Here is a 25,909-nt window from a genome sequence, read left to right as displayed (position 1 = left end):
TAACACTAATGATTAAAAAAAATGAAAACTCTAACCGATACAAAACATATGAAATCTGCAATAAGGACAGTTGGTAGCCTATTACTCGAGTAAACCTAAGAAACGCTATTTTATTCGGTTCTTGGTGACTTTGGCTGCAATAAATGGGCATTGTGTGTTTGTTGGTACATGTATTAAAAAAAATCTCAATAGTGAGTGTCGAAGAGAACTGCACTTTAATTTGGAGAGATGAGCATATATGGGAAATATATAGAAAAACCAATATGTCAGTTCCATATTGTTTTTATAAGTTACGTCATTTTTTTGTTCAAATTTAACATGTATAGGGACTTTAACGTGCAAAAAATTGTTAAGGGACTTTAACGAGAAAAAACAGAAAGTATGTTAGTTTTTTATGATATTTGTCCTTTTAGGATCGGTAAAAAGTCGTCTTTCTTTGGTTAAGTTTAAATATTATTATTTTTTATTCAGTACTATGTGTTCTAAGCATAGAAATTCCTTCCACTTACCTTTGTGTTAATAGATCAAACTCAATAAAGAAAGTTACAAAACCATATTTAACATAAGTTACAACAAAGATCTAAAAAATTAAAGCAATTTCAAATTGGTTTAATGCAAATTATAAGAACATAGGATGAATGTGTTACTTTTTTAATTAATAATGACATTTTTTTAAAATTTATTTTATTAACAGGACTATCACCAATACTCATATCAGTCGATAATCCATCACTAAAAGTAAAAGATAACCCTTTTTTACTCTTAATTAACTAAGCACATACTACACATGTATAAACAATATCGTACGACAGCATATGACACTGTAGAACGCCGTACCAGCCCATACATTACATAAATGCGTATTAGTTTGATGTTTCCAAGCAATATTATGGGGATACCGGTTCCTATGAGCACTTTGATATCAGGATCCTGAGGGTCTAGTTGTACTTGTGTGCGATTCAACAAAGTCAATTATGCAAATGTATCAACAAACAACAATGCAGGATGAGATCCAGGAAGTTTGATTGATCAACCTCTTGGCCTTTATGTTACCATTGTAGAATTCTAAGTTACTTTATTACAATCTGCAATGTTTTGTAGTGGGTTTATAAAATAGTTTCTCAAGTGCCTAAACTTAAAGCAGTGGCGGAACTGGAACTACTCAACCGAGAGCTTACAATGCATAAGCATTTATATCTACTCTAGTTCAAAAACAGGTTCATGTTCCCTTGCTTAACAAGTCAACAGACATATATAAACCATTAAATGAATGGAAATACGGTTGAAATCAACTCAGGCCATAGAAGCAAACATTACTACCATGAGTGAAACTATACGCGAAAAAAATACACATTTAGCATCTTTTCGGTTTGACCATTTAACCTACTAGCCCAAATCGGCATATCATAAGTAAACAGGTCAAAACTACCACCTTTGATGTGTAAAACATCGTAATAGGAAAAAAGATTCGTCAAATGACTTACGCAGAAAGTCATTATTATACCAATTACATCTTTTTAATCTAGATATGACATACATTAAAATAAAGGTTATCATTGTTTGTGAGAACTAAAACAGTTGAGCAGTTAAATTTGTGAAAAAAATCATGCAATTATTTCTTATTAATACAACACATCTGGAGTAACAGCAGAATTATGTCTGTTTTGCCTCGGCCAGCAATGCTTCAAGTTCCCCTTTCCTATGTAACTTGACGGTTTCTACACCAAATCACAAAATGAGGTTACACTATTATACAACCTCCTAAATCGCTTTATCAAAATACCCGCTATTATTGGTACCAATATAGTTTTGTAATTATACTAGTAAGCCAATGGAATAGTTAGTAGATAAAGAAGCAAAAAGATATGGTAAAGAAGGTACCTGAACAACCGCCTATGTGTTTGCCCCCTGTTATCAAAGAGATAAATGAACAAATTATTATTATTATATATATATTAATTTTCAACTTTCTTAAGCATAAAGGGTTGTACCTCTAGCTTAAGAGGTTGTACCCACTTTCTTAAGCTTAAAGAGTTGTAACCCTAGGTTAAGGGATTGTACCTTTACTTCACGTATACAAAACACAAACATTTTTTTTTATAAAATTTACATTTCAGTTTAATATTTGCGCGTAAACACGCCGCAACAAACGTGCATGACTGAACGTTTTACATTTAATTTTCATTAGGTTTAAATGCAAAGCGTGAGTCCGCCCCCTTTTAACTCACAGCATGAATAAAAAGTTTTAACGTTACTTTTTCATGGTTTTACGCTCCCCAACACAACGCGGGGGCTTAATACTAGTTAGAAATTAAAGTAGACATAATATACATTAAATGCTAATGCAAACCAATTTTATTTCTATTTTTCATTTCAAAATTTCTTGTTTACACTTTGCACAATTTTAACCCGTTTGACTTGTTCCCTTTCAATGATGCTCTGTTATTGACCTGTTTAATTTAAAACATAACCCAATTCGACCCATAAATATTTAAACAACTGGTTAAATTCACTAATTTGATGTCTTTTATTGCACGCTAGAGATTCTTAATGCATTTTCAACATACCAATAAAAACATTCGGAACAGTATGCTGGCCAGTAAGCCGTTCAAGAACCTTCTGTAATTGAGGTCCTTGTGCACCTGAAAAAGTAAAAAATAAAAAAAAATAAACTTCATTCAGATATTGCAACTCCAAAAGTGAAAAACTAAGTATATCGTATAATAATTTACATACATATAGTTATGTAGACTCCATTATAACAATCATATGGCATGTGAGGCTTGGTCAGAGAATCTTGACTACAAATATGTGCACATTACAAACACTTTAAACAAAGTAGATGATGTATATACCTTTAATTTACACTTGTGTAAAGACATGCTTACCTAGACCAAAAATCTCGAAATTAACTTACTGATACAGTATAAGTTCATAAAAGTTTACAATGGTTTCAAAAGTTAACTGCATATACTAGAGAAAAAGTATGTATGTTGTATAATACTTTACGTACTCAGAGTTAGATAGACTCCTTTATAATAGATATATGGCATGTGAGGTTTGGTAAAAGAATCTTGACTACAAAGTACAAACATGTGCATATTACAAACAATTTAAACAAAAAGTAGATGATGTATATACCTTTTAACTTACACTTTGTGTAAAGAAATTTCTTCCTTATACCAAAATCTCCAAATTAACTTAATAATATGGTATAAGTTTTTAAACCTTCAAGACTCTAATTGATTTTTCAAACATCATTTCTATTAATTATGCTTCAAATAATAAAACTTAACAATTTAACATTCAACAAACCCTAATTACAAGAATAAAATGCAACAAACTCTCTAATGAACTTTTAAACCTAACCTACCAGATCAATTTAACTTCTAATTCATTAATGTGCCTAGGGCTGGCAACTTTTGAAACGACATGTTAAGTTGTTAACACGAAACGACACGACACGGATATTAACAAGTTTGGGTTTGAGGCTTTGAGCTTAACAAGGTTCGTGTCTTAAACAGGTCAACCTGTTTAAGACATGTTTAATCTTCGTGTCTTAACATATTATATTTTTAATAAAAAAAAAATTAAATATTTTATTAAAGTATGTTATGTATTAATGAAGAATTTTATGGATTTTTGTTTCAAATATGTTAAGGAGTACTATATTGAGGTTATGCATTTAGGATGATAAGTTAATAAGTTTCCTTATTTTACCTCCTTATAACTTTTGGGATGATAAGTTACTAAGTTACAAAAGTTAAAAAGTCATAAGTAACCCAAACACCCTTTTATTAAGACTTTTATAAAGTTTTAGCAATTTTTGTTTTAATATATATGTATTATTTATCGTGTCTTTAAACAGGTTCCTAACCAGGTCATTTCGTGTTAACCTGTGTCTAAACTAAACAACAAGTTCATGCTCGTGTTTGAATAAAATGACACGACTAGTTATACTTCAGGTAATGTAACCGTGTCAGACATGTTATGCTAGCCCTAAATTTACCTATTCCCCAAACATATATGCAAACAACTTCCATCTCAAACATAAAATCCCCAAAATTACACCACTTACCCATTTGATCCAATTCGACAACAAGCGGCTCCACACCGAGCCGATTAAACAACGATTTCACCTCAGACGAGTACCTTCACAATCCAAATCAAAACAATTAACAATTAAATAATTAAATATTAATAATTAATCAAATAGTAAACCCTAAGAGTGACATACGAGCACCACGTTTTGGAATAAACAACAACGGGATTGTCAGTGAGTGTTTTCTTAACGGTTTCTTCTAATCGAGATCCGAATGAAGCGGTCATGGCACGGATCTTAAGACCGCCGTGTTGTTTTCTGAACGTTAGGGTTTTGTGATTGGTGGTGGTGGTGAATGAGAGAGTTGAAGGAGAGTGAGAGAGAGTGGTGGAGGATGAGAGTGAGATAGATGTTGTGAAGGTTGTAGTGAGGTGAGCTGATGATGCCATTGATGGTGGTTGATTGGTTATTTGGTTGCAGGTTTTGGTGTCTGTGTTTTGATGTTGCTGTTATTTGAAGCTTTTCTTTGCGTAAAAGGAAACAAAAGTTATAATTATTTTTATTAGAAAGTAATGATAGTTTTTTATAAATGCTTGCGTGGTTGAACAAAGTTTGGATATTCATAACTAAAGATTTATATTAATACAAAATTAGGCTAAAAATGATGATTTATGTAACATACGTGTTCAATAGAAATAATTTATATTGTAAAAATTATTATTTGTTTTAGAGGAGCATAGTCTAAATTATGTGAGTGTGATTCTTCATGTGTTAGATGTGGTTATACGTGGTTGTAAGAGGAGAAAAGAGAAAAGTTACCGTTCATGAGTAAATTTGAAGAAACAATGTTTATTTGCTATAATTTATTAATGTTTTTTTAAGTGGCTGTGGGTGGAGGAGAAAAAAAATAATGATAAAAATATAAAAATGTATTATTTAATTGAAAATGAGAAAGAAAAAAAATGGTGTTTTTTGTGTAATTATAAATATACGAATGGAGAATGGATTGTGAATACTCTTACAAATCTTTCTTTGATTATTACATAAACTATTTTGGGTCTCTCATAAGACTGATGGTTAGGCAGGTCAAGTCGTTATGGGTTGGCACAACCCTCCATGTCAGCCACCATACATATCGTCATCCCATTCAACCCTTCCACCATTAACTCGTTGCTGCTCACCATAACGCCGCCCAACAACAGAGGCATCTCTTATGGGGGCGGGAAGGGCGACGGTTTTCGGGTCGATCAGCCAGACAAATCAAAAGATTGTGAAAAAGTATATATATATTATATACACATATTTAAAAAGCCGTATTAAAAAGCCATATTATTTATATAAAAAAAACGGCCCATTTTTAATGAAAGAAATCACCATTACTAATGTATTATTTACTTTTTTTTTTCTTATATATGAGTTATCGAATTTTTATTTTACCTAAGGCCCAAATTCTTATTTGTCTTCGACCCAAAAAATTTAACCGATTCTCAGGGGCTACACTGACCAACAACGCCGCCGTCATTGCAAAAGTGATGTCACATTGGCAGCCATGTGGATTTAACATCAGCGACATGCCGCCTCCACAACAACCAGCCTTATAGTTAGAGAGTAGAGGGCGCCAATGTCAAAGTGTTTTCCACATCACTCCAAAATCTTTGTAAACTGGGGTAAAGTATTAGAGTCCATTTTCTTACACCAGGGTAATGTGGGTTAAATGAGCGAAAAAGTTGCAACCCAATCAAATGTTGCCATATGTAGGGTGACAGCGCCATTGCCAGTTATTGTAACACTCGTTCCAAGAGTGGAGTTGTGGCTATGGCCTATATGGTCACGTGATGTCAAGCGGGAACACTAACTCGCCTCGTTGTCTAACCTAATCTACACATTGTGACATTGTTCCGGGTCCTTAGCCTACAGGAGCATATCAAACTAGTCATGCCTGCAAGTGTAAATTATCATGTGTCTACATCATGTAACCAAACTAGCCTTATTCACTTGCCAATTGCTGCTTCCACCGGTTACATTTCAACACTACCAAACAGGTTGTCCTCACGAGTTGGCGGGTTAAACCCAACACGGACATAGGAATTTTGCATGAACTCGAATACGACTCGTGTATTAGGAGCCCATGAACATAGCCCAGTTTTAACACAAACTTCTTATATAATGTTTTACATATTACTACACTGCAATTAAAAATTGACATATTTCTAACTTCTGCATTTTGACATAAAAAATACCTGTAACATTATTTAAATAAACGGGTCAAGACACAAAAGTTAGTCCCTTACCGTTCTACGTAAACACTAATTAAACTAGTACTTACAGAACATATCGTTCCAGATGTATTAAATGTTGTTTCAACTCAAGACAATTTCCCATGCGAAAACATTATATCTATAGCATAATATTCCCGTCCCGGTGTTTATGTACAACTGTGAATGCGTTGATGCAATATAAGTCAACAATAAACTGAAACATATACCAAAATATTAAACAAAAAATAGTGAAACCGTTACTATGCAAAAGGCGCTAAACGAGGATCTGTGACATGTGGAAGACCAGCACGGGCTCCTAAAGCCCGACATGCCAACGCTGCCTGTAATCATCATACAGAAAAAACACTGATGAAAACATCTTTATATGTAGATATTGAACATTGTGTAATACTATAAATCTGTAATATATAGAAATTGAACCATAAACTTAAATGTACTAACCACTTGAGCTGCAAAAGGTAACATCTGTTCTGGTGGCTTGTTGGTGCAAATGCCTACAAATTACATACAAACAATTAAAAAAAATAATTTAAAGAATTTATAAAACGAATTGATTATATGGCTTATAAATACGCACCGTACAAGACAGCTCCTATAAACGCATCCCCAGCACCTGTCGTATCCACCAGCTCCGACTGTGGTGTCTTTTCAGCTGTACCCAAAAATAATTTCCCACGCACGGTCCCAACTCCCTTTGCCTGCAAATTTATAACGTCCTGAAACACAAAGTAAATTGTAAACTGTTATTATCGTGATAATTGTTATTAATACTATTAGGCTGTGAGCCCCCCCCCCCCCCCCCCCCCCCCCGCGATAAGAGGGGCGACATGGTGTGTGTGGGGGGGGCGATGGGTTTTTGTCGCCGGTGTTGTTTGTTTGAATATTATTATAATATTTGGTATGTGTGTGATATATATAGGGTCGAGATACTGTACAATAATGCCTTAGCGTACGATAGGTACGCGAGACGCTCAAAGGCAAAACCTAAAACGCTCAGCCAAAACCTAAAACGCTCAAAAACAGTTTTCGTGAAAAAAGTAAAAAATTGATTGATTAACGATCCAAAACTGTTTTTTTTCGGTGAACCAACGATTAATTGGATATGTATTGACGATTCCGAGATGTTGGGATGTGATTTCATGGATCGATTTCGTGCAAAAAGGGGAGTCGCATACCTATTGTACGATAAACTATTATTGTATTGGAAATATATATATATATGTGTGTGTGTGTGTGTGTATATATATTGGGCTACCACACCACTACACCCCTGAAACAAAAACCACTCATTTGCTGACTAGGCACCACATGGCACAAATCGCCCCATTTTGTAGCCCCTCCACTACACATAGCCTTATATTTTAAATGTAACTACCGATGAAATGCATGATGGGGCAGGTGTGCTGCTGTCAGATTGGCGCTTTAACTTCTCTACTAAATCATCTACATCTATTTCTTCAGCTTGAACACTCTCTCCTGCAAGTGAAATTTATATAAAAACTTGTGTTATACAACTGATACTGTAATGAATATTGGTTTGCCACCAAATATATAATATATTATATACACACCTTCCACGCTTCTTTGAAGCATTATACAACCATCTGCACCTAAAGTTACAATCACAAACTTGACCTTAGGTAACCTTAAAAGCATGGAAACAAGTGCACTCGGAACTGATGGAGCTCCAGTCCATGTCTGTAATAGTAAAAATGAAAACAATTAAAAGTAAATACAAAAGTACATACGTAAGCATCATTAACTTACTTGAGGAAATTTTGCAGAACACACGACATAATCTGATAAATTTAGAAGATCATCCAGTCCTTCTCTTGGTCTTTCAGCATCAATTAAAATAGGTATTTTTCTTCGAGTTGCCTGCACTGATGAAATTGAACATGGATGGTTCATTTCTATTTACATAAAATCTATTTAAATGAACAGAGTTAAAAATGTCAAATATCACCTAATATTTACCTCATGTGCAAAAAGTAGAGCAGTTTCAGGCAAGCGTACATCAAAATAAACAAGTTTTACTCCTGCCAATGCAGCTAACAAGGCTGAATTGGGAATGTCATCGGGAATCATTGGAGGTGAGCCGGGAGTGTGAATACACGTTCGAGTTTTCCTAAAACATATAAACCATTCCATAAATGAAAACACACTTTATAAGTGTTGAAACAGCTTATGAAAATTACCCTGTTATTTTATTTAACACGAACTGCAAAATTTAACAATATTCAATGATAGCTCATATGGGAACAAGTTCATAATGGATTTCTGTTAGCAGAAAAGAGTCAACAGTCAAATACATCCTTCACGGGAGTAACTAGATGAGAAGAGAAGAGATGCATACGTTTGATTGTCCACAATCACGTAGGTAAATGGGGAATTTCCCTCTTCAGAAACCTGCCAACAGGAAATCCTGAGTTACTGTATGCAAAAGAATTCGCATAAATGTTACAAGATTGTATTTTTATACATGTTCATTACCACAAAATAAGATACATCTACACCATCAGCTTTTAATTCTTCTAGTATTCCTCTTCCTTGAGCATCATTGGCAACCTGATAATGTAACAATGAAAACATCAAAAACCTTCATAATAGCTAATGTAAATTCATTAGCATATTGCATGCATACCTTGGATATTAACCTTGCGTTCAAACCCAAACGTGCTGCACAAGTTAGAGCGTTTCCTGCATTACCGCCTCCTTGTACCTATTAATAAATTGTGGGAACTATTAGATGGTATAAATTTTGAAAGATATGCCAGTAACTTCTAGACCACTGATAGTAACAGGATGTACAAGTACAAAATATATTATTTTCCAAACACATTTCACATCACGAAAAGCAACTGTTTCATTTTGAGTAAAGCAGCACACAAACAGCTATTTTGAGAATTCAAAATCATCAACAATCCTCTAAATATGATGAACTGCCATTTTAAACCAAGACTGGATGTAAATGTTATAACCACAACTGATAAAACTAGACTAAGCAACCTCGGGACCACTACAGAAGACAAAAAATCAATTTCCATACATCAATTTTTGATGACAACTTAACTGATGATAAGCATAAAATCAATCAAATAGGAAAAGTGACGGAAAGGGAAATGAAGAAACAGCATGATCACAAGGCAATTCTCAATCATAGTGATTTGAGTTAAGCTTGAGGTGTTGATATATTAGACACCCCATATAACATTCCATTGCATAGTTATAAAACACATTTCACACATTCTTGACCTCTTTGTTTACTCTTGACCACCGAAGAAATCACCAATTGTTGATGGAACTCTTGACACAGAGCAACAAATCATGATCTACTCTCTTTTAGCATTCATAAATCATAAAGATAAATGATCCATGCTATATTGAGATTAATCAATCGAACTACAGAATCAAGCAAAACCATACCACTACTCTAGGAATAACCTCCAAACACAAATTGATATGATCATCTACAGTAAGTCAGTAAGTACCTTCAAGCTGGTGCTCCGAATTTTATCATCTGGATTAGGGAAAGCAGCCACAGTAGCCAAGAGATCCACTCCCACACCACCAAATCCAAGTTGTATTGGTTACACACAACATAATGTTTTACTTTCAGTTATACCATCAATCGTCACCAAGGGTGTTCGACGAATCGAATTTTAAAGCTGGATTCGAATTCAAAATAGATTCGACAAATTCGAAATAGATTCGATTCGAGTTGGCAGTTACAATTCGAATCGATTCGTATTCAGCGAATAAAATAATTTAGTTTAATTTTAATTTCAAAACTACTGCAAACTTGAATTTTTTTAACAGCAAATAATCCATTCAAAGTTGCAAAACATCCAATGCATCCTACATAGTCATAATGGAATCATCCATCACACTCAAAGTGATAACATCCAATTGCATGTTCATACCAATTGACAAAAGTACTATGAATTAACAACCATAAAAATGAACTTCCGTTTTAACTAAAAACAGAAAGTTCAACGGGTCGTGCATAGTAACTTATCGACGACGAAGAACTATGACTTTGTTTTCATTAGGATCGGTTTTGCACTTTTGCCATTCAAAAGGGGTGGTGGCGCAGTTTGTTGCCAGCTTACATGCCTTTATGTTGTAATTGGATCCTTTTGTTCAATATTAAAGTAAACAATTAACTTGTTCTAAATAAAAAAATAAAATGTATTATTCAAATTCAAATCCTATTCGTTTCTGTTAGAAGAAGGGTGTTGTAGTGAAACATCTATATATACAAGTCAAACCCTAATTACAACCCATAATAGGCCCATGGGCTTTAACCAACTACATGGGCTAAAACCCTAACAAATACAACTAACACTCCTCCGCAAGTTGGTGCATAGATGTTAATCTTGCCCAACTTGTTACAAATAAAATCTATCTGAGTTTTCCGAAGAGGTTTGGTGAGAATATATGCGAGTTGAAAGTTTGTCTTGATATGAATTGGTTGAATGGATGGAGGATCTGCTTGTGTGCCTACTACTCGGTCTCTGATAAGGTGGCAGTCAACCTCAGTGTGTTTCGTTCTTTCATGGAATACTTGATTCTTGGCTATACGGATAGCTGATTGATTATCACAGTATAATCGCATCAAGTCTTTAGAAATAACCTCGAGTTCTATGAGAAGACGACGAGTTCATGTTATTTCTGATGTTACATCTGCCATAGCTCTATACTTCGATTCAGCGCTCGATCTAGATACCGTGTGTTGTTTCTTACTTTTCCATAATACAAGATTTCCTCCAACGAACACACAATATCCAGTGGTAGATCGTCGTGAAATTGGACAACATGCCCAATCTGCGTCTGAGAAACCTGATATCCGACCATCTCATTCTTCCGTGAAAGCACCCACTCGACAATGACCCTCATCAGAATATAGGATGCCAAGGCATGGGGTGGCCTTGAGATATCTTAAAACACGAAGAGCAGCATCCCAGTGAACGGTGCATGGTTCAGCCATGAATTGGCTCAGAACACTTACAGTGAAAGAAATATCGGGTCGTGTGACGGTTAAATAATTAAGTTTACCAACCAACCGTCTGTATCGCTCTGGATCCTTCATCAGATCCCCTTCTTTCGGGAGGAGCTTATTTGTAGGAAGCATCGGAGTATCAACTGGCTTGCAGCCTAGTAAGCCACATTCAGTCAACATATCAAGGACATACTTTCGTTGACAAAGAAGTATTCCTTGTGGAGAGCGAGATACCTCTATGCCCAGAAAGTACCTCAGTCGACCTAAGTCGCTGACCTGAAACTGAGACTAAAGAAACTGTTTGAGTTCGGTGATCCTGACCTCGTCATCACCTGTGATTATAATGTCATCCACATAAACAACTACAATAATCCGTTTCCCTTTCAGGTGTCTAAAGAAGACAGAGTGATCGTAGGCAATACGAGTCATCCCAAACTGTCCCATAACGCTAGAGAATCGACCAAACCATGCCCTGGGAGATTGTTTAAGACCATATAGAGAACGGCGCAGTCTGCAAACTTTCGAGGCCTCCTCCTCAACAATGAACCCTGGTGGTTGTTCCATATATACCTCCTCCTCAAGAACACCATTAAGAAAGGCGTTCTTGACATCAAGCTGGTGGAGCGGCCAATGATTAATGACAGCAAGGGCAATACAAATACGGACATATGGCATTTTAGCAACCGGCGAGAAAGTTTCATCATAGTCAATGCCATATGCCTGAGAGTACCCTTTGGCGACCAACCGAGCTTTTAGGCGATGTAAAGAACCATCCGATGAAGTTTGACTGTGAACACCCAACGACATCCAACAATACGCTTCCCAACAAGAAGTGTTTCAAGATCCCATGTATGATTGGATCTTAGAGCCCCAATTTCATCTTCCATAGCCTGTCGCCATCCTGGGTGAGTGAGAGCCGTGGCCACATTTTTGGGAATCGGGTAGGAATCAAGGGTAGTGGTGTATGCATGAGATTCAGTAGAGAGGTGAGAATAGGCAACATAATCCTGAATTGGATAACGAGTGCAATGCCGGGGTTCTTTGCGAAAGGCAATAGGTATATCGGGCAATGGTGCACCAGGAGGGTCATATGCAGGTGTATCAGGGGTAGTATCCGGTAAAGGTGTAGTATCGGGTAAGGATGTATCAGTTAGGGGTGTGGATTGCTCGGATGTAAGCGAAGGATCCGGGCTATGATCTGGTTGTGAATCAAGTGTCTCTGTTATTTCACCCTTACCTCGTCTAGCATATGTGAAAAGTAATGGCGGAGGTTCTGTCGGTGGGTCAGAATCAGTAGAGACCGGAATTGTTGCTTCAGAGACCGGATGGGTAGAGGGCACAAACACAGGAGAGGTGGGGATAATATGTGACTCAGGTATATCAGTCTCGGGAAACAAGTCATAAACTAAAGTGGAAGGCTCGAGAAAGTAAGAACATGACTGATAGAAGGTTACGTCAGAACTCGTAAAGTATCTTTGAAGAGAGGGGTTGTAACACCGATACCCTTTCTGGACACGAGAATAACCAAGGAAGGCACAACGAATGGCTCGAGGTGCAAGTCTACTAAGACCCGGATGATGATCATGTACATACGCTACATACCCGAAAATTTTAGGCATGAGTGTAAAGGGAGTCCCTTTAGGGAACAAGACAGAAAACGGGGTTTGACCAAGAACAGATGAAGGCATGCGATTTATGAGATAACAAGCTGTAAGAACAGCGTCACCCCAAAATCTATCAGGAACATGAGACTGAAACATGAGTGTGCGTGTGATATCCAGTAAGTGGCGATTTTTCGTTCAGCAGCGCCATTTTGTTGAGACGTGTACGGGCAAGAAGACTCGTGAACAATGCCATGCGTTTTAAGGTATGTAGAAAATTCATTTGAGAAGTATTCTGTTGCATTATCAGTGCGTAAGGTTTTAATGGATGTGTTGAACTGGTTTTGGACATAAGAATGAAACTCACGAAAAATGGAATTAACTTCACTACGAGCTTTCAAAAGATAAACCCAAGTAGCGCGGGAATAATCATCAATGAAAGTGATGAAGTACTAGAAACCCGATGTGGATTTAACACGACAAGGACCCCCATACATCAGAATGCACAAGTTCAAATAAAAAATCGGTTCGTTTTGACACTTTAGGGGGATAAGATCGTCGTTTGTGTTTACCAAGTTCACATGACTCACAATGAAAATCATTAGAAATAGAAAGATCTGGTCTCATTTGCCTCAAAACCGCTAAAGAAGGATGGCCTAACTGACAATGAGCCTCCCTGACAGTGGAATCACATAAGTTTGCTATAGGGTGTGATGGTTGAGACATACGATAGAGACCTCCCGATTCAAAACCGGTACCAATTACCCGGTTTGTTCCTAGTTCACGAAAGATGCAATGAGTTGGGTAAAAGGTTGCATAGCAGTTGTTTTGTTTAGTAATCTGACTAACTGAACAAAGGCTGGTAGAAAATTTAGGAACGAATAGGACAGAAGACAATTTTAGGTTTTTCGGATTACTTATGGATCCTATACCGTGAACGGGGCATGAAGATCCATCGGCAAGACGAACAGGTGAATAATTAACATTATATAGGTCGGATAAAATACCTCGATTCCCAGTCATGTGATGTGTTGCTCCAGAATCGATTACCCACGATGAGTCGAGGCTAGAAAACGTACCCGGATGTGCTGAGTTGGTTTGAGGAGGATTCAACTGGGAGGCAAGAAACCGTTGAATCAGGTCATACTCCTCCTTGGTAAATGTATACGTGTGTTTTTCGTCTCCCATGGTAGCATACAGAAGACAAAATCTAATGAACAGTGACTTCCGGCGCAGAACAGTAACATCCAGCCGATAAACATTGATTTCCGGCGGTGAACAGTAATTCCGGCTATGAACAGTATTCCCCCCGGCAATGAACAGTGCTTTCGGCGTGAAAGAGATGTTTATTACTTAATTATGTATATTACAAAGGGAGATACATCTGTATATACAAGCCAAACCCTAATTACAACCCATAATAGGCCCTTGGGCTTTAACCAACTACATGGGCTAAAACCTTAACAAATACAACTAACAGTATCCGATTACTGAAGTCAAATCAACTCGAACTATATTTGAATAGAATTTAGAGTTTTTCGAGCCAATACACACACACACACGTAATTAAGCTCAAGAGTTTCCTCGCATAATCAGCCTACCTTACCTAATTCTTCATTCTCATTTAAAATATAACAATTTAAATAAACGCGGATAAATACATACCACGACTGGACTGTCAAGCGGCGTCATCGTCGCCGAGGACGACATTTTAGCCCTAAATCTGTGCACAATGACATAACACATATTTAACAATTCATTAATAATAATAATAATAACAACAGACCTGGTTGTAGTGGTTACGGAGGTGATACGCGATGGAAATGAGAGAAAGGAAGTGGTGGTATGGAATGTGGCTGCCATAATAATATTTGTTTCTGCACAATGATTGCGTCCGGTGACTACTGTATTATTGTTATTACCAATGATGATAACGGATTGATTGTATGTTTATTTAGTTCATTGGGAAACCGTGGGGTCCACCATGTATATTATGGAAATCTAGTGGCTTTTAACTTTTCGGTTTCGCATCCCAACTGTCAAGAGGTTGCTTTAACACTAGTGATAAACTGATACATCATCCACAATACATCATCTAACATGCCATATCGCATTAAGAGAGTGATTTCCATGAAAAGCGAAAAATAGCAGGGCCGTCTCCGAGAATTTAAATGCCTAGGCCGAGCTGAAATAAAAAGGTCCGTAGGCTCTAACGAGTAACGAAATAAAATGACCCGTAGGCCCATTATCTCAACTGGGTTATGGGTAAAAAAAGATTGCACCTACTATCTAAAAAAAGGATTAAGATTTGTACCTATTTTATTAAAAATATATATATATATATATATATATATATATATATATAAATTTATGTCCCCAAAAAATATGTGCCTCGGCCGGTCGCCCGGGTTGCCCAACCCAGGAGCCGGCACTGAAAAATAGTTAAATGGGGTTTGTATAACTTAATCATACGGCATGTATGATGTGTATGACTGATGATAAAGAAATGACTATTGTGGTCACTGTTAAAGTTATGCAACATGTTAACCGGTTTTTCGTCATTTTCATCCTATCATATGGCATGTATGATATGACAAGAGTGAAGGTTTGCAACATAGGGACAATCCATGGTGATAAATTTGATTTGACATGAATGATGTGATCTTCACAACGGTATATACTTTTGGGACGGTGTTTGTCTAGCAACACACTTTCAATAATGATACATAAGTATATATCATTATACCTTGGTGTTGTAAGTTGTGTCGGGTTTGCTAGTTGATTGATTATAATGGATGAACTCAAATAAGATTCATGTGGTAACTTATGCTAAAGATATCAACTTTAACCTAGAACACTTAAAATCATATCGTGTTTCAGGTTGACCCATGTAATATTTATTTATTTGTAGTAATCCATGATGGCATGATTAGTAACAACTTAATAAACGGGTTATCTGATTTTTTTCATATGCATCAAGTCATGTTAATAGATGGAACCATATATTCACAAATTATTCTGTTTTTTCTTTAATAGAATGAATATAGTAAAAAAAAGATCTTACCAATGATTTAATTTATAAAAACAGATAAGTAAAAACTGAGCAGACATGAACATTATATATACATCACAACTACTATGCTATCCAGCTTCCAATTGTATTATAATTAAATCAAGATTGTCAAAACCTACAATCCCTAATTCCACCCCAATTTATAATCATCATCAAACACATCACACAACAAACCCTAATTTCAAACCCAATTCCATCACTTTCTAAACTTCACCGATCGCTTCTGTACACTTCACTCTTCAATCTTCATCCGCTAGAACGAAGCTTCGCTCCAGAAAGGCTTCGACAGCAGTCCACCGTGTTCACTCATACTCCCCTTTGACCTATAAAACAATGGTTTGCTCCTTACCGTCCGAAGCGGGCCCGACCTGTTCCCGTGACTAATCGGCACCCGGTTATCGAAGCTCGAAGCTGAAAACGGTCTGTTTTCCAAATCTTCAAGCGGGCCCGAGCTGTAATCCATTGTTATGAATGATGAAGCTTGACCGTAAGTCAACCGTGGGGTGGCCCCGCCACCTGCATTCCACCAACTGCTGTCTGACGGGGCGTGCTCCCCCTTGAAGTCCGAGTCAACCACTGACGAGTCTCGTTGAGTCGAGTTGTCACCACCTACTTCGTCTTTGTCGTTGTATATGAGTTTTAAAGCTTGAACCACTTCACCCATGAATGGTCTTTGTGTGACCTCCGGGTGTACACACATTGAAGCGATTGCAGCTACTTTTGCCATGTCATCGAAGTCGTAGGTCCCAGATAAAGTCGGGTCAACTAGCTGTTGCAAACCTTCTCTGGTTGTTAGAAGCGGACGGGCCCATGTTACTAGGTTTTCTTCGCCGGGTGGTTGTGACATGTCAACAGGTTTCCGTCCCGATAGAAGCTCTAACAGCACAACCCCGTAACTGTACACGTCACTTTTCACTAGCAGGTGACCTGTCATTGCGTATTCTGGGGCCACATAACTGCAAATCAAATACAGGGTCGGGTCAACACTCAACAGTCAACTTATTCGTAAGACTATCAATCTATTACGTGTAAGACGTACCCGAAAGTTCCCATGACACGAGTGGAAATATGACTGCTTCCTTCTGTAGCTTCTCTTGCTAACCCGAAATCTGATACCTTAGGGGTAAAATCGTCTTCTAGCAAAACGTTACTCGCTTTAAAATCACGGTGAATTACACGTGGATTAGAATCTTCATGAAGATAAGCGAGTCCTCGTGCTGCCCCGAGAGCAATCTTTAACCGTGCGTCCCAGTCAAGAGGTCCTTTTTGTTTATCCACACCTGAAGCATCCACACATTGATCTTTATATTATTTACATTTTAAAATATTAGTAAACGGTTCAAAACTGCCACATTGTTTCAGGAGAATTGTCATACCATGCAAATGAGACTCGACACTGCCATTTCGAACAAGCTCATAAACCAAGCACCGTGTCCGTCCTTCAATGCATATACCAATGAGTTTAACGAGGTTTCGATGATGTAAGCGGCTTAACATCTCAACTTCTGCAATGAACTCACGGTCCCCGTTTTGATTATTATCTCTATTAAGCAATTTCACAGCAACTTCACCTCCATCTTCAATTGTCCCATGATACACGCACCCAAAACCGCCTTCACCCAATATTTTTCTTGAACTGAACTTTTCAGTGGCCTTTTCCAGCTCAGCTAATGTGAAGGTTTTCACTGAGAGAATGGATGTTGGCATTGAAGAGAAAACAGATAATGTTGAGTTTGATTGATCACTTGATAACATTGCTCCAAAGCCTAAAAAAGAATTGTAAAAAGTCAAAATGGTTGTCTAGTGAAGTATAACAGATATAAAGTATAGACTTACCGCGTCTCTTGCTAGTTGGTGTTGTGAAAACAGGGCCCACAGCATTTGATGATCTACTTATCTTTCTGCATTTTATGAAAACAGAAATTGCTGCACAACAAACAACCAAAAGTACTACTGCAGATAAAACAATCACAAAGATGGTTCTAGGGTTCATTTTCTGGCTTTTTCCTACAAAAGTCGCAGTGATAGGATATTGTCGATTCCCAGGACTTCCATTTGGTCCATTTCCAGGAAGATTTCCATTCGGTGGTGAAGAAGGAAGCCCTGAAAATAATAATAATAATAATAATAATAATAATAATAATAAACTGTATATTTTAAAAAACAAGAGAAAAAATGGTAAAAAAAAGGTTGTGCGTTTTATTTTACCTGGATAAGTAATATCTAACACTTCATAATCTCCGAAAAGGGTTCGGTTTAAAGTAAGTTTTTTTCGCCATAATCGATCATAGGTGAGTAAAGCTGTTGTGTTATCAAATTTTTCTCCAAGTGGGACGAGATTAATATCAACTTCTGTTTTATCCTGGTCTTGACTGTCAGCATTGGCACCTGTTATGACTACTTGACTTTGTGTCAAGTATGTGCCTGTTGCAATCTCGATCTCTAGCTCGGTAACAACGGGAAATACAGCGTAGACAGATACGTATAAAAGTAGTCTGACTTTCATAGGTAAAACACAACCGCAAGGTGAACCAATGGGAGTTGAAGTGAGTGGGTCCACACATGTTTGGTCACAACCTGTCAGAGATTAATAAAAAGAATTAATAATAAAATGGGTCAAGAAATGCAGCATCTTTATTCTGATTATTATATAGACTCGTATACCCGGTAGAGGGGATGGGGATGGAGGGATCACATGAGTGATCTTCCCACGATGAAGACGATGGTGATGTCGCCGTGACTTGCCAACAGTTGGACCCGCGACAGGACCTAAATTTTATAAGAAAATTTTAGTAAACATATAACTATAAAAAATCATAATTAACATGTCACTTGCAAGTACCTTGAATTGTTGGAGAAGAAGCAGGTACAATTGAGGGTTTCGTAGAGGGCTTAGGTGGATGTGCATATGATGTTGTAACCGGAACAACTGATGAACTCATTGACATTATCCTAACTGTATTAGGCAAACACCAAATTCATTTATTAAGACAACTTGACAGAAAATAAATTCTTAACAGAAAATGCAACAGACCTAAAGAAATAAAATGGAAAAAGCAATATATGCTACCAGTTGCACAAAGGTTGAGTAAGAATATATTTCTTAACAAGATTTTCCAAATGTTGGTTAAGTATGATTATGTAGGCAATTAATGGTATGTGTAACATATGGACACCAATAAAATTGATTTAGATTAGCAAACCAGCCCTTTGATAAATACCCAAAATACCATCATACGACCATATCAAAATATTAACAAATGAAAGCTTTGCTTCGTTCATTTTAAAGGTATTCCGAATTTATTTTAGGTTGACATGCACTTTACAATAAGTGGTGATTCAGCATGAAACAGCCCGTTTATTAAGCAGATTGAAACAAGACTAAGAAACTAATGAAAGAGTAAGAATTATAATAATTCTATTAATCTATTATTCCAATCATAATATTTCCATCTTTAAATATGGTATGTATGAAATCCTTACCTTTAAGATGATCAAAACCATTTCTTTTCGCAAAAATAGGTTGGGTTGTCAGTAGGGAAGGAGACAGATTAACGTTCAAGAAAGGAATGCCTGAAAAGTAAGTAGGCAGATTATTGCAATCAGATAATATAGCGAGTACCATCAGTGTGATGAAATCAAAGTAATGAAGTATAAAGATCTGGTGACTCAAATGTAAGTAATTAGCCATTAAACATTACAAGAAATATTAGCTACACATTTCATAGAAATAGATGGATCGTTTTTTAAGGCAAGTAATTTATACTATAATCTTTCCCGTAACCAAATAAGTAAAGAAGAATCTACCATAGACAATTTCTACAAAGGAATACCGCCATGGAAAGAGTGTAGAGATTGAGGATGAATCAATAATTTGCGCATACTACAAACAAGCAAAACCGCAGACATGCACAGACAAATACATACATATAACTTTGTGTTATACAAATGTATGGTAATATCCATGCTAACTTTTATGTTTATAACAGTTTTGAGTTTCTAAGGCAACCAAATTGCATTGGTTTACCATAATTAATTTACTTATTGGATTGTGCATACTGGTATGTAGAAGGGAGACGTTAGCAACTAGCAAACAATACAGTGAATACACATAAACTTGCCAGCATGGAATTCATGGTTTAAATAACACCACTTTTTGGGACTTTGAAAACTAAACACTCTTAAAGTAACTTTTTCATCATCCCAAATTAAATCAACTTTTTCAATGCTACTACAGCACATTGAAAAAGGCAAGTCTTATGAACTTTTTCAACTTCTTTTAGTGATCCAACTATCCAAGAATACAGGACTTTAATAGGAAAATAATCAAATATCACATGGAAATAAGTCAATAACCATGTTAATATACAGTCAATCCTGCTAATATTCCAATTAGAGGTGGGCAAATAAACCGGTTAACCGAACCGGTTTGAAACCGATTATGTAGAAATCGGTTCAGAACCGATAGAAACCGTAGGTTCGAAACCGGTTTGTAATTTTCTCCACCATAACCGGTTCCAAACTGGTTAACCGAACCGAAACCGGCGAAAACTGGTCAAAACCCGAACCGAAACCGATCGTAACATGGTGAGAAACCGGTTTCAACTCGAACCGAAACCGATTATAACCGGTTTTGACTTTTGTTGACCAAACCGAACCGGTTTCAACCCAAACCAGTTTTGACTTTTAATCCGGTTTGTGCACCTCTAATTCCAATGAACTTTGAATTCAAAAGTCAAATTACCCTCTCAATCCACAACTCATATTGAATTTCATAACACTGAAATAAACACTTAAATAGCTACTAATAAATAGAGAAACATTCATAATAAGTCAGGCATCAAAACTACAACATACAACAACAACTTTAGTAAACTAATCATACAATTGATTCCATTTAGCATCAAACTGTATCATATTCTTACTTCTAGTGAAGGTAATATATAATTTCCATATTAAACAGGTCTCAATACACACAAAAACAAATAACCCTAGATTTTCGCTAGCATACAGCCAATCCACAGTCAACACTCAACACATCCAAAACAACAGTCAAAATACTCAAATCCTAAATAATTTGCAGAATATAAAAATATACACGTATCATTAAATCAACTTCAATTCATCTTCATTATTATTATTACCGTAACAAACTGTAGCTGAACTGATAGCAAGCAAACGAAACACAAACAACAGCATTAGCGAACTAATCATCATCTTGTACTCAACCACATAAACACCATCGTCAACCTCAACTCATCATCACCTAGGGTTTCAGCTTCACACTCGCACCGACACACGCCTCCGTTGCTTCCGTCACCGTCACGTCAGCACACCGTCACCGCCACCTCCACGTAAGCAAAACTAACCGTGAACATAGCTCATTCACCGCAATGCAGATCCATAAACTACGGCAACAAGCTGAAGCATGTAATTGAGTGAGGTAGAGAGAGAAAGTGAAGATCTAGAGAGAGAAAGTGGTTAGATCTTGTACGAATTGAAGAGCTAGGGTTTACTGTGTGTAGTGTGTAGTGTGTGTGAGAGAGATGAAGAAGAAGTAAAATGACAGCATGAAGAAACAGGGGAGATGAAACTTGAAGAGATGGGTGTGGGGTGGGTATGCGAGTGAGATGGGATCGAGTTATTTTATTTTCATTTTTATTATTATTATTATTATTATTATTATTATTATCATCATTATTTTTAACAGAAGCGATTGGAACTATCAGCTATTTTCGATATCTGAGTGAGTCTTCTAATAACATTCGTAACATGTTGTGAAACCCAACGTCCAGATCTACGTGGCGTATGACGGACGAGGTGGTTACAAATTTCCTTGTTATGGAGCAAAGTCCTCGCAACGTAGAAAGATGGACAATTTTTTTTTCTCTTTACTCTCACATACACGTATAAATATATTATACACATGGGTGGTTCCCTCCCTCCCACACACACGCATTTTTTTGCGTAGTAGCGTAAATGAAAACCAACTACTCGTATAGTCTCTCATCATCATCCTGTTGTTGTGGAATAAATAGTGGTTTTTAAGAAAATTTTGAAATCTGACGTGGATCTAATGTGACGGTTTGTGAATGTTTATTGTTGTAGATGCTCTAAAACAAGACGTCAACTGTTCATACTAACGTTGACGCTTCAATCGACTCGTCTAAAGACACCATCAGAAAAGAAACTCGCCACCATGTTTAGCTTTCGAATAAAGTCCCTCAAACCTTAACCATCATCGTTGTCTCGTTGAACCAGAAGGCTAATTGGGAGGTGGGGTCAGTTATTATTGCACGCTCCAAGTCGAGCAGAGTGTATGATGGGTGTCTGGTGTACGCGAGTTGGTCAGCGCGTGTGTGTCACTGCTGAAAGAGAAAAGACTGTACGGGGGTTAATAATAATAATATTGTTTATTGTTAATGGAAAGAATAGAAGGGTCTGTTTTTTGTTTTTGGTGATAAGTTGTTAATTTTGCCTTTATGTATATCATAATGCTTTTGTTGACTTGTTTTTGTTTGTAACAGAAGCAATATATAATCACTACTTAATTAGTATAAAGATTGTGCCTTGTTATTTAATTGAGTTAGTTGTATGTGTAAGTAGAAAAGGTATACTTTTTTTGTATTTCATTAAAAGTGTAGGTGTTTTTTTAACTTTTTTTATGCTTGTAATGATACAGGGGAGCCTCATAGCAAGGCCGACTCTAAGAACGTAAAAAATTATGGATCGGAGGCGAATATTCTTTTTGACTTTAACTATAAGGAGTATTTTGTTGGGTTTAAACAATTTAATATTTATATGAACTTAATTGGTTATAATTTGGGTTATATAAAAAACTTTTGTATAAAATTAAAATTAGACATGTCTCAACTGAGACTAGAACCTATAACATTTGGTTGGAAATAGTATATCTTTGTCACTAGACCAAGCTAGCGATTGAGTTTAAACACTAAATATACACATTTAATTTAAAAAAATAATTTGTGCCTAGCGGGGTGTCAGGCATGTGGCCATCGACTACCCTGCCACACTTTATGGTCGGGCTTCTCATAGAAGGTGCGAGGTGTGCGAACGTCTAAAACCCAGGACACCGCTCTCTTGTGAGGCTCACGTTTGTTATAAAATAGTTTATATATTTTATATACTAATTTATTTAAAAAAAATATACAGTTATGGCTTTTTAATAGGATCTCGACATTTTTAGGGGTTCTCGTAAACGGTCATTAATGATACCTTTGGGGGTAAGGGAATAAGCGATGCTTAAATTGGGATGAAAGAAAATATGTATACGAAGTATAATTAATTTTTAACACTTGTTTTAATAGTAAAGATGAATGTCTAGGGTAATAACAACTTGTAATTAAAGATGAATGTTGGAGATAATATCAACTTGGAATTGTAAGCGCTTCATGTAGTATCATCATCATCATCATCGTACTCAGTATATCCCACCAATAGCAATGCTATGGTAGGGTCTGAGGAGGTAAGATGTAGACAGCCTTACCTCTATCCCATAGGGATAGAGAGGCTGCTTCCGGTGAGACCCCCGGCTCGATAGTAGTTTTGCATCAAGCCTTGGACATAAGGCACATAGCACTCAATCATCGGGACACCGGCTGATTGGTGCATGTGCCCTTGTCTTTCGGCTATCAACGCCACCACATGATGCCTGATTAACCTTCCGCCACTTTTAACGTTATTTTCACGAGATTAGTAAAATAACGTCAAAATTAGTGCAATTTTACTTTTGCCCACCCGAGGGTTCATGTAGTATGCTTATTCTAAATATGTTTCTTACTCGATTGTTACAAGCTTGTCTTTCAGAGTGATTCGGTTTTTCTATTTTCTAGACTTGTGTTTTATATTGAACATGTTATTGATATAATAACTAATTTGTATCCAGAATATTTATTGTACTCCGTAATTATTTTCTTGTAACTATGAGTTATGGTGTTTCGTTATCTTTTGATTTTTGTATAACTACATCAATTTACTTTATAAATAATTTTGATCAATAATATACACTATATTAATGAGTTTTTCTTTATTGTGTTTAGTATTAAACCTAATAATTGATCAATAATTTACTATACATTAAAACAAGATTTAGAATTTGGTGACCACATTTTAGAGCATGGTATTTGATTGGTGATGTTATGCTGCGTGTGATTTAACATTTTGTTTTTTTGAAGGACAATATTATTAAAACGAAAAGGGAAAAGACCCAAACAAAACAAAGACAGAAAAATAAATAACAAAAATCTATATCGCCTTTGTTATGACTTAGAAATTTTGTCATCATTTGTGAAAAAAAAAAGTTTTTATTTTTTTAAGTAGGCCGTACCTCTTACTATCACCACCACTGCATCACTCGCTGTCACAATTGTAGCTCATGCCACCATGTACTCGACAATTTGAATTATACTTTATTGTGTATATAGTATTTTTCTTTGTTTTGTTATCATTATTATTGTAATTGTACATGTAATTGACCATAATAAGCAATGTTACGTTGTTTCCACAATTCCACTATTACATATTACGTGGTTCTAACAGTTTTTTATGCTTTTTGAACTATTTCTTCTTGCATGTTGGGAACTCACTCATGTCGAGTATGTTGTAACCAAAATTCCACAAACGCCCTGCGTGGATATATATACCGTTAAACGCTGTCATAAATACGATAATGTTTTGTGAAACTAATTATATTTTTACGTCTATAAAAATTAAGGCGGAATTACAAGGATAATTTGTGCTCATGTAGCTAGTGGGCCTCAACCTGGTGGTAGAAATATACAATCACTTTATAAGTCTTTCATTCCTTCATAACACTTGACTCTCTAACCGAGTATATAAATCAGTCAATCAATCATACTCAATAGATATACTTCACCTATAGTCAAGCTATTAGCATTTAGCACTAGCGGTGTCTAGAATCGATGGTTAGGAGGTAAGCCGTATTTGTAATCGAGTATAATAATACTTAGTTTATTATTAAACGTGACAGGGTACACCGTATACAATGTTTATTATTAAATAGAAGTTTGAAAGTATCATATTATTGATTTGTTGGTTGGTATTTCTAATGAGAACAACAAATCTCATTAGTTGTTTGCTTGCACCCACTAAGATTTTCCGCTTGTAAAGTAATGAAAAACAATTAACGTAATTAAATATATAGTTTAAGTGGGACCAGTTTATACTAGTGTTTGTTTTTGGCCATCTGGTCGGGTTAGTTTTGAGTTTGACCACATGTCCAAAGATTCTTGAATTATTAGTGTAAATATATGTTAGAAAACTTTAAAAATATATTTAATAAACATCTTTTTATTATATAAAAGTGGTTGAAATTAGTGTAGAGTATAACCAATAAGTATTAACCATCCATCTATTGGGTATTTTTGTAACATTCCATAATTTTGATATAATATATTTAGCATTCATAGCATTGCAGCAACTTGTGCATCGTATCCACAGAACTTCACAGTTAAGCGTGCTTCGTCTAGAGTAGTACTAGGATGGGTGACCCCACTGGGAAGTCTTGATTCTTTTATTTTGCCATCACCACTTTGGTGGGATGGTAAAGGCTTTGGCCTTTTGGTGAGAGGTCCAGGGTTCGATTCCTGGCATTGGCGGTATAATGTAAATAGTAGGAGGAAAGCTTGAATGTTCAAAAATATATATATATATATATATATATATATATATATATATATATATATATATATATATATATATATATTTAGCATATTATATGTTGAATAAAATTGTTAAGTGTTATGCCGATATGAATTTATTCGGTTTTCTTTATGTATATAAAAAGGGAGCTTGCTAGGAAAAGTGGTACAATGAATCAAGAGGGAACATCCAACGAAAGAGGAGAATCAAACAATGTTGATCCTGATCATC

General features: G+C 36.1%; 3 protein-coding genes across 3 annotated transcripts; all 3 read right to left on the bottom strand.

The window, feature by feature from the left end:
- Nucleotides 1–1,516: 1,516 nt before the first annotated feature.
- Nucleotides 1,517–4,504, bottom strand: LOC143565019 (monothiol glutaredoxin-S10-like). The gene is made up of 5 exons (XM_077052128.1): nt 4,238–4,504; nt 4,079–4,152; nt 2,568–2,642; nt 1,882–1,908; nt 1,517–1,718 (listed from the first exon to the last, which is right to left on the bottom strand). The coding sequence occupies exons 1-5, from the start codon at nt 4,489–4,491 to the stop codon at nt 1,654–1,656; spliced, it is 495 nt and encodes a 164-aa protein (XP_076908243.1). The 5' UTR covers nt 4,492–4,504; the 3' UTR covers nt 1,517–1,653.
- A 1,836-nt stretch (nt 4,505–6,340) lies between these two features.
- Nucleotides 6,341–14,836, bottom strand: LOC143565008 (uncharacterized). The gene is made up of 13 exons (XM_077052120.1): nt 14,711–14,836; nt 14,590–14,647; nt 9,813–9,902; nt 8,966–9,043; nt 8,815–8,889; nt 8,678–8,730; nt 8,299–8,449; nt 8,089–8,199; nt 7,893–8,019; nt 7,697–7,797; nt 6,899–7,037; nt 6,763–6,815; nt 6,341–6,641 (listed from the first exon to the last, which is right to left on the bottom strand). The coding sequence occupies exons 1-13, from the start codon at nt 14,785–14,787 to the stop codon at nt 6,561–6,563; spliced, it is 1,194 nt and encodes a 397-aa protein (XP_076908235.1). The 5' UTR covers nt 14,788–14,836; the 3' UTR covers nt 6,341–6,560.
- Nucleotides 14,837–16,022: 1,186 nt separating this feature from the next.
- On the bottom strand, nt 16,023–21,588 carry LOC143565002 (receptor-like serine/threonine-protein kinase ALE2). The gene is made up of 9 exons (XM_077052115.1): nt 21,142–21,588; nt 19,481–19,570; nt 18,840–18,953; nt 18,662–18,766; nt 18,206–18,574; nt 17,834–18,100; nt 17,374–17,763; nt 17,037–17,277; nt 16,023–16,953 (listed from the first exon to the last, which is right to left on the bottom strand). The coding sequence occupies exons 1-9, from the start codon at nt 21,212–21,214 to the stop codon at nt 16,251–16,253; spliced, it is 2,352 nt and encodes a 783-aa protein (XP_076908230.1). The 5' UTR covers nt 21,215–21,588; the 3' UTR covers nt 16,023–16,250.
- Between the last annotated feature and the right edge of the window lie 4,321 nt (nt 21,589–25,909).

Source organism: Bidens hawaiensis, unplaced genomic scaffold (genome assembly GCF_021521415.1).
Source record: "Bidens hawaiensis isolate Kalapana, Puna unplaced genomic scaffold, B.hawaiensis_p1.1 tig00022235_1, whole genome shotgun sequence".
NCBI lineage: Eukaryota > Viridiplantae > Streptophyta > Magnoliopsida > Asterales > Asteraceae > Bidens > Bidens hawaiensis.
This window is presented reverse-complemented; position numbering and strand designations above follow the sequence as displayed.

Bases quoted from the DNA above. Each gene is read 5' to 3' on its own strand.
- LOC143565019 (XM_077052128.1), bottom strand. From the start codon at position 4,491: ATGGCATCATCAGCTCACCTCACTACAACCTTCACAACATCTATCTCA. The intron at 4,153-4,237 runs GTATGTCACTCT...TGGATTGTGAAG, and splicing joins TATTCCAAAACGTGGTGCTC to GTACTCGTCTGAGGTGAAAT. The intron at 2,643-4,078 runs GTAAGTGGTGTA...TTACTTTTTCAG, and splicing joins TGTCGAATTGGATCAAATGG to GTGCACAAGGACCTCAATTA.
- LOC143565002 (XM_077052115.1), bottom strand. From the start codon at position 21,214: ATGATGATTAGTTCGCTAATGCTGTTGTTTGTGTTTCGTTTGCTTGCT. The intron at 18,767-18,839 runs GTACTTGCAAGT...TATAAAATTTAG, and splicing joins TTCTTCTCCAACAATTCAAG to GTCCTGTCGCGGGTCCAACT. The intron at 16,954-17,036 runs GTACGTCTTACA...TTTGATTTGCAG, and splicing joins CGTGTCATGGGAACTTTCGG to TTATGTGGCCCCAGAATACG.
- LOC143565008 (XM_077052120.1), bottom strand. From the start codon at position 14,787: ATGGCAGCCACATTCCATACCACCACTTCCTTTCTCTCATTTCCATCG. The intron at 8,200-8,298 runs GTAAATATTAGG...TCATCAGTGCAG, and splicing joins CTCTACTTTTTGCACATGAG to GCAACTCGAAGAAAAATACC. The intron at 6,816-6,898 runs GTGCGTATTTAT...TGTAATTTGTAG, and splicing joins TATAGGAGCTGTCTTGTACG to GCATTTGCACCAACAAGCCA.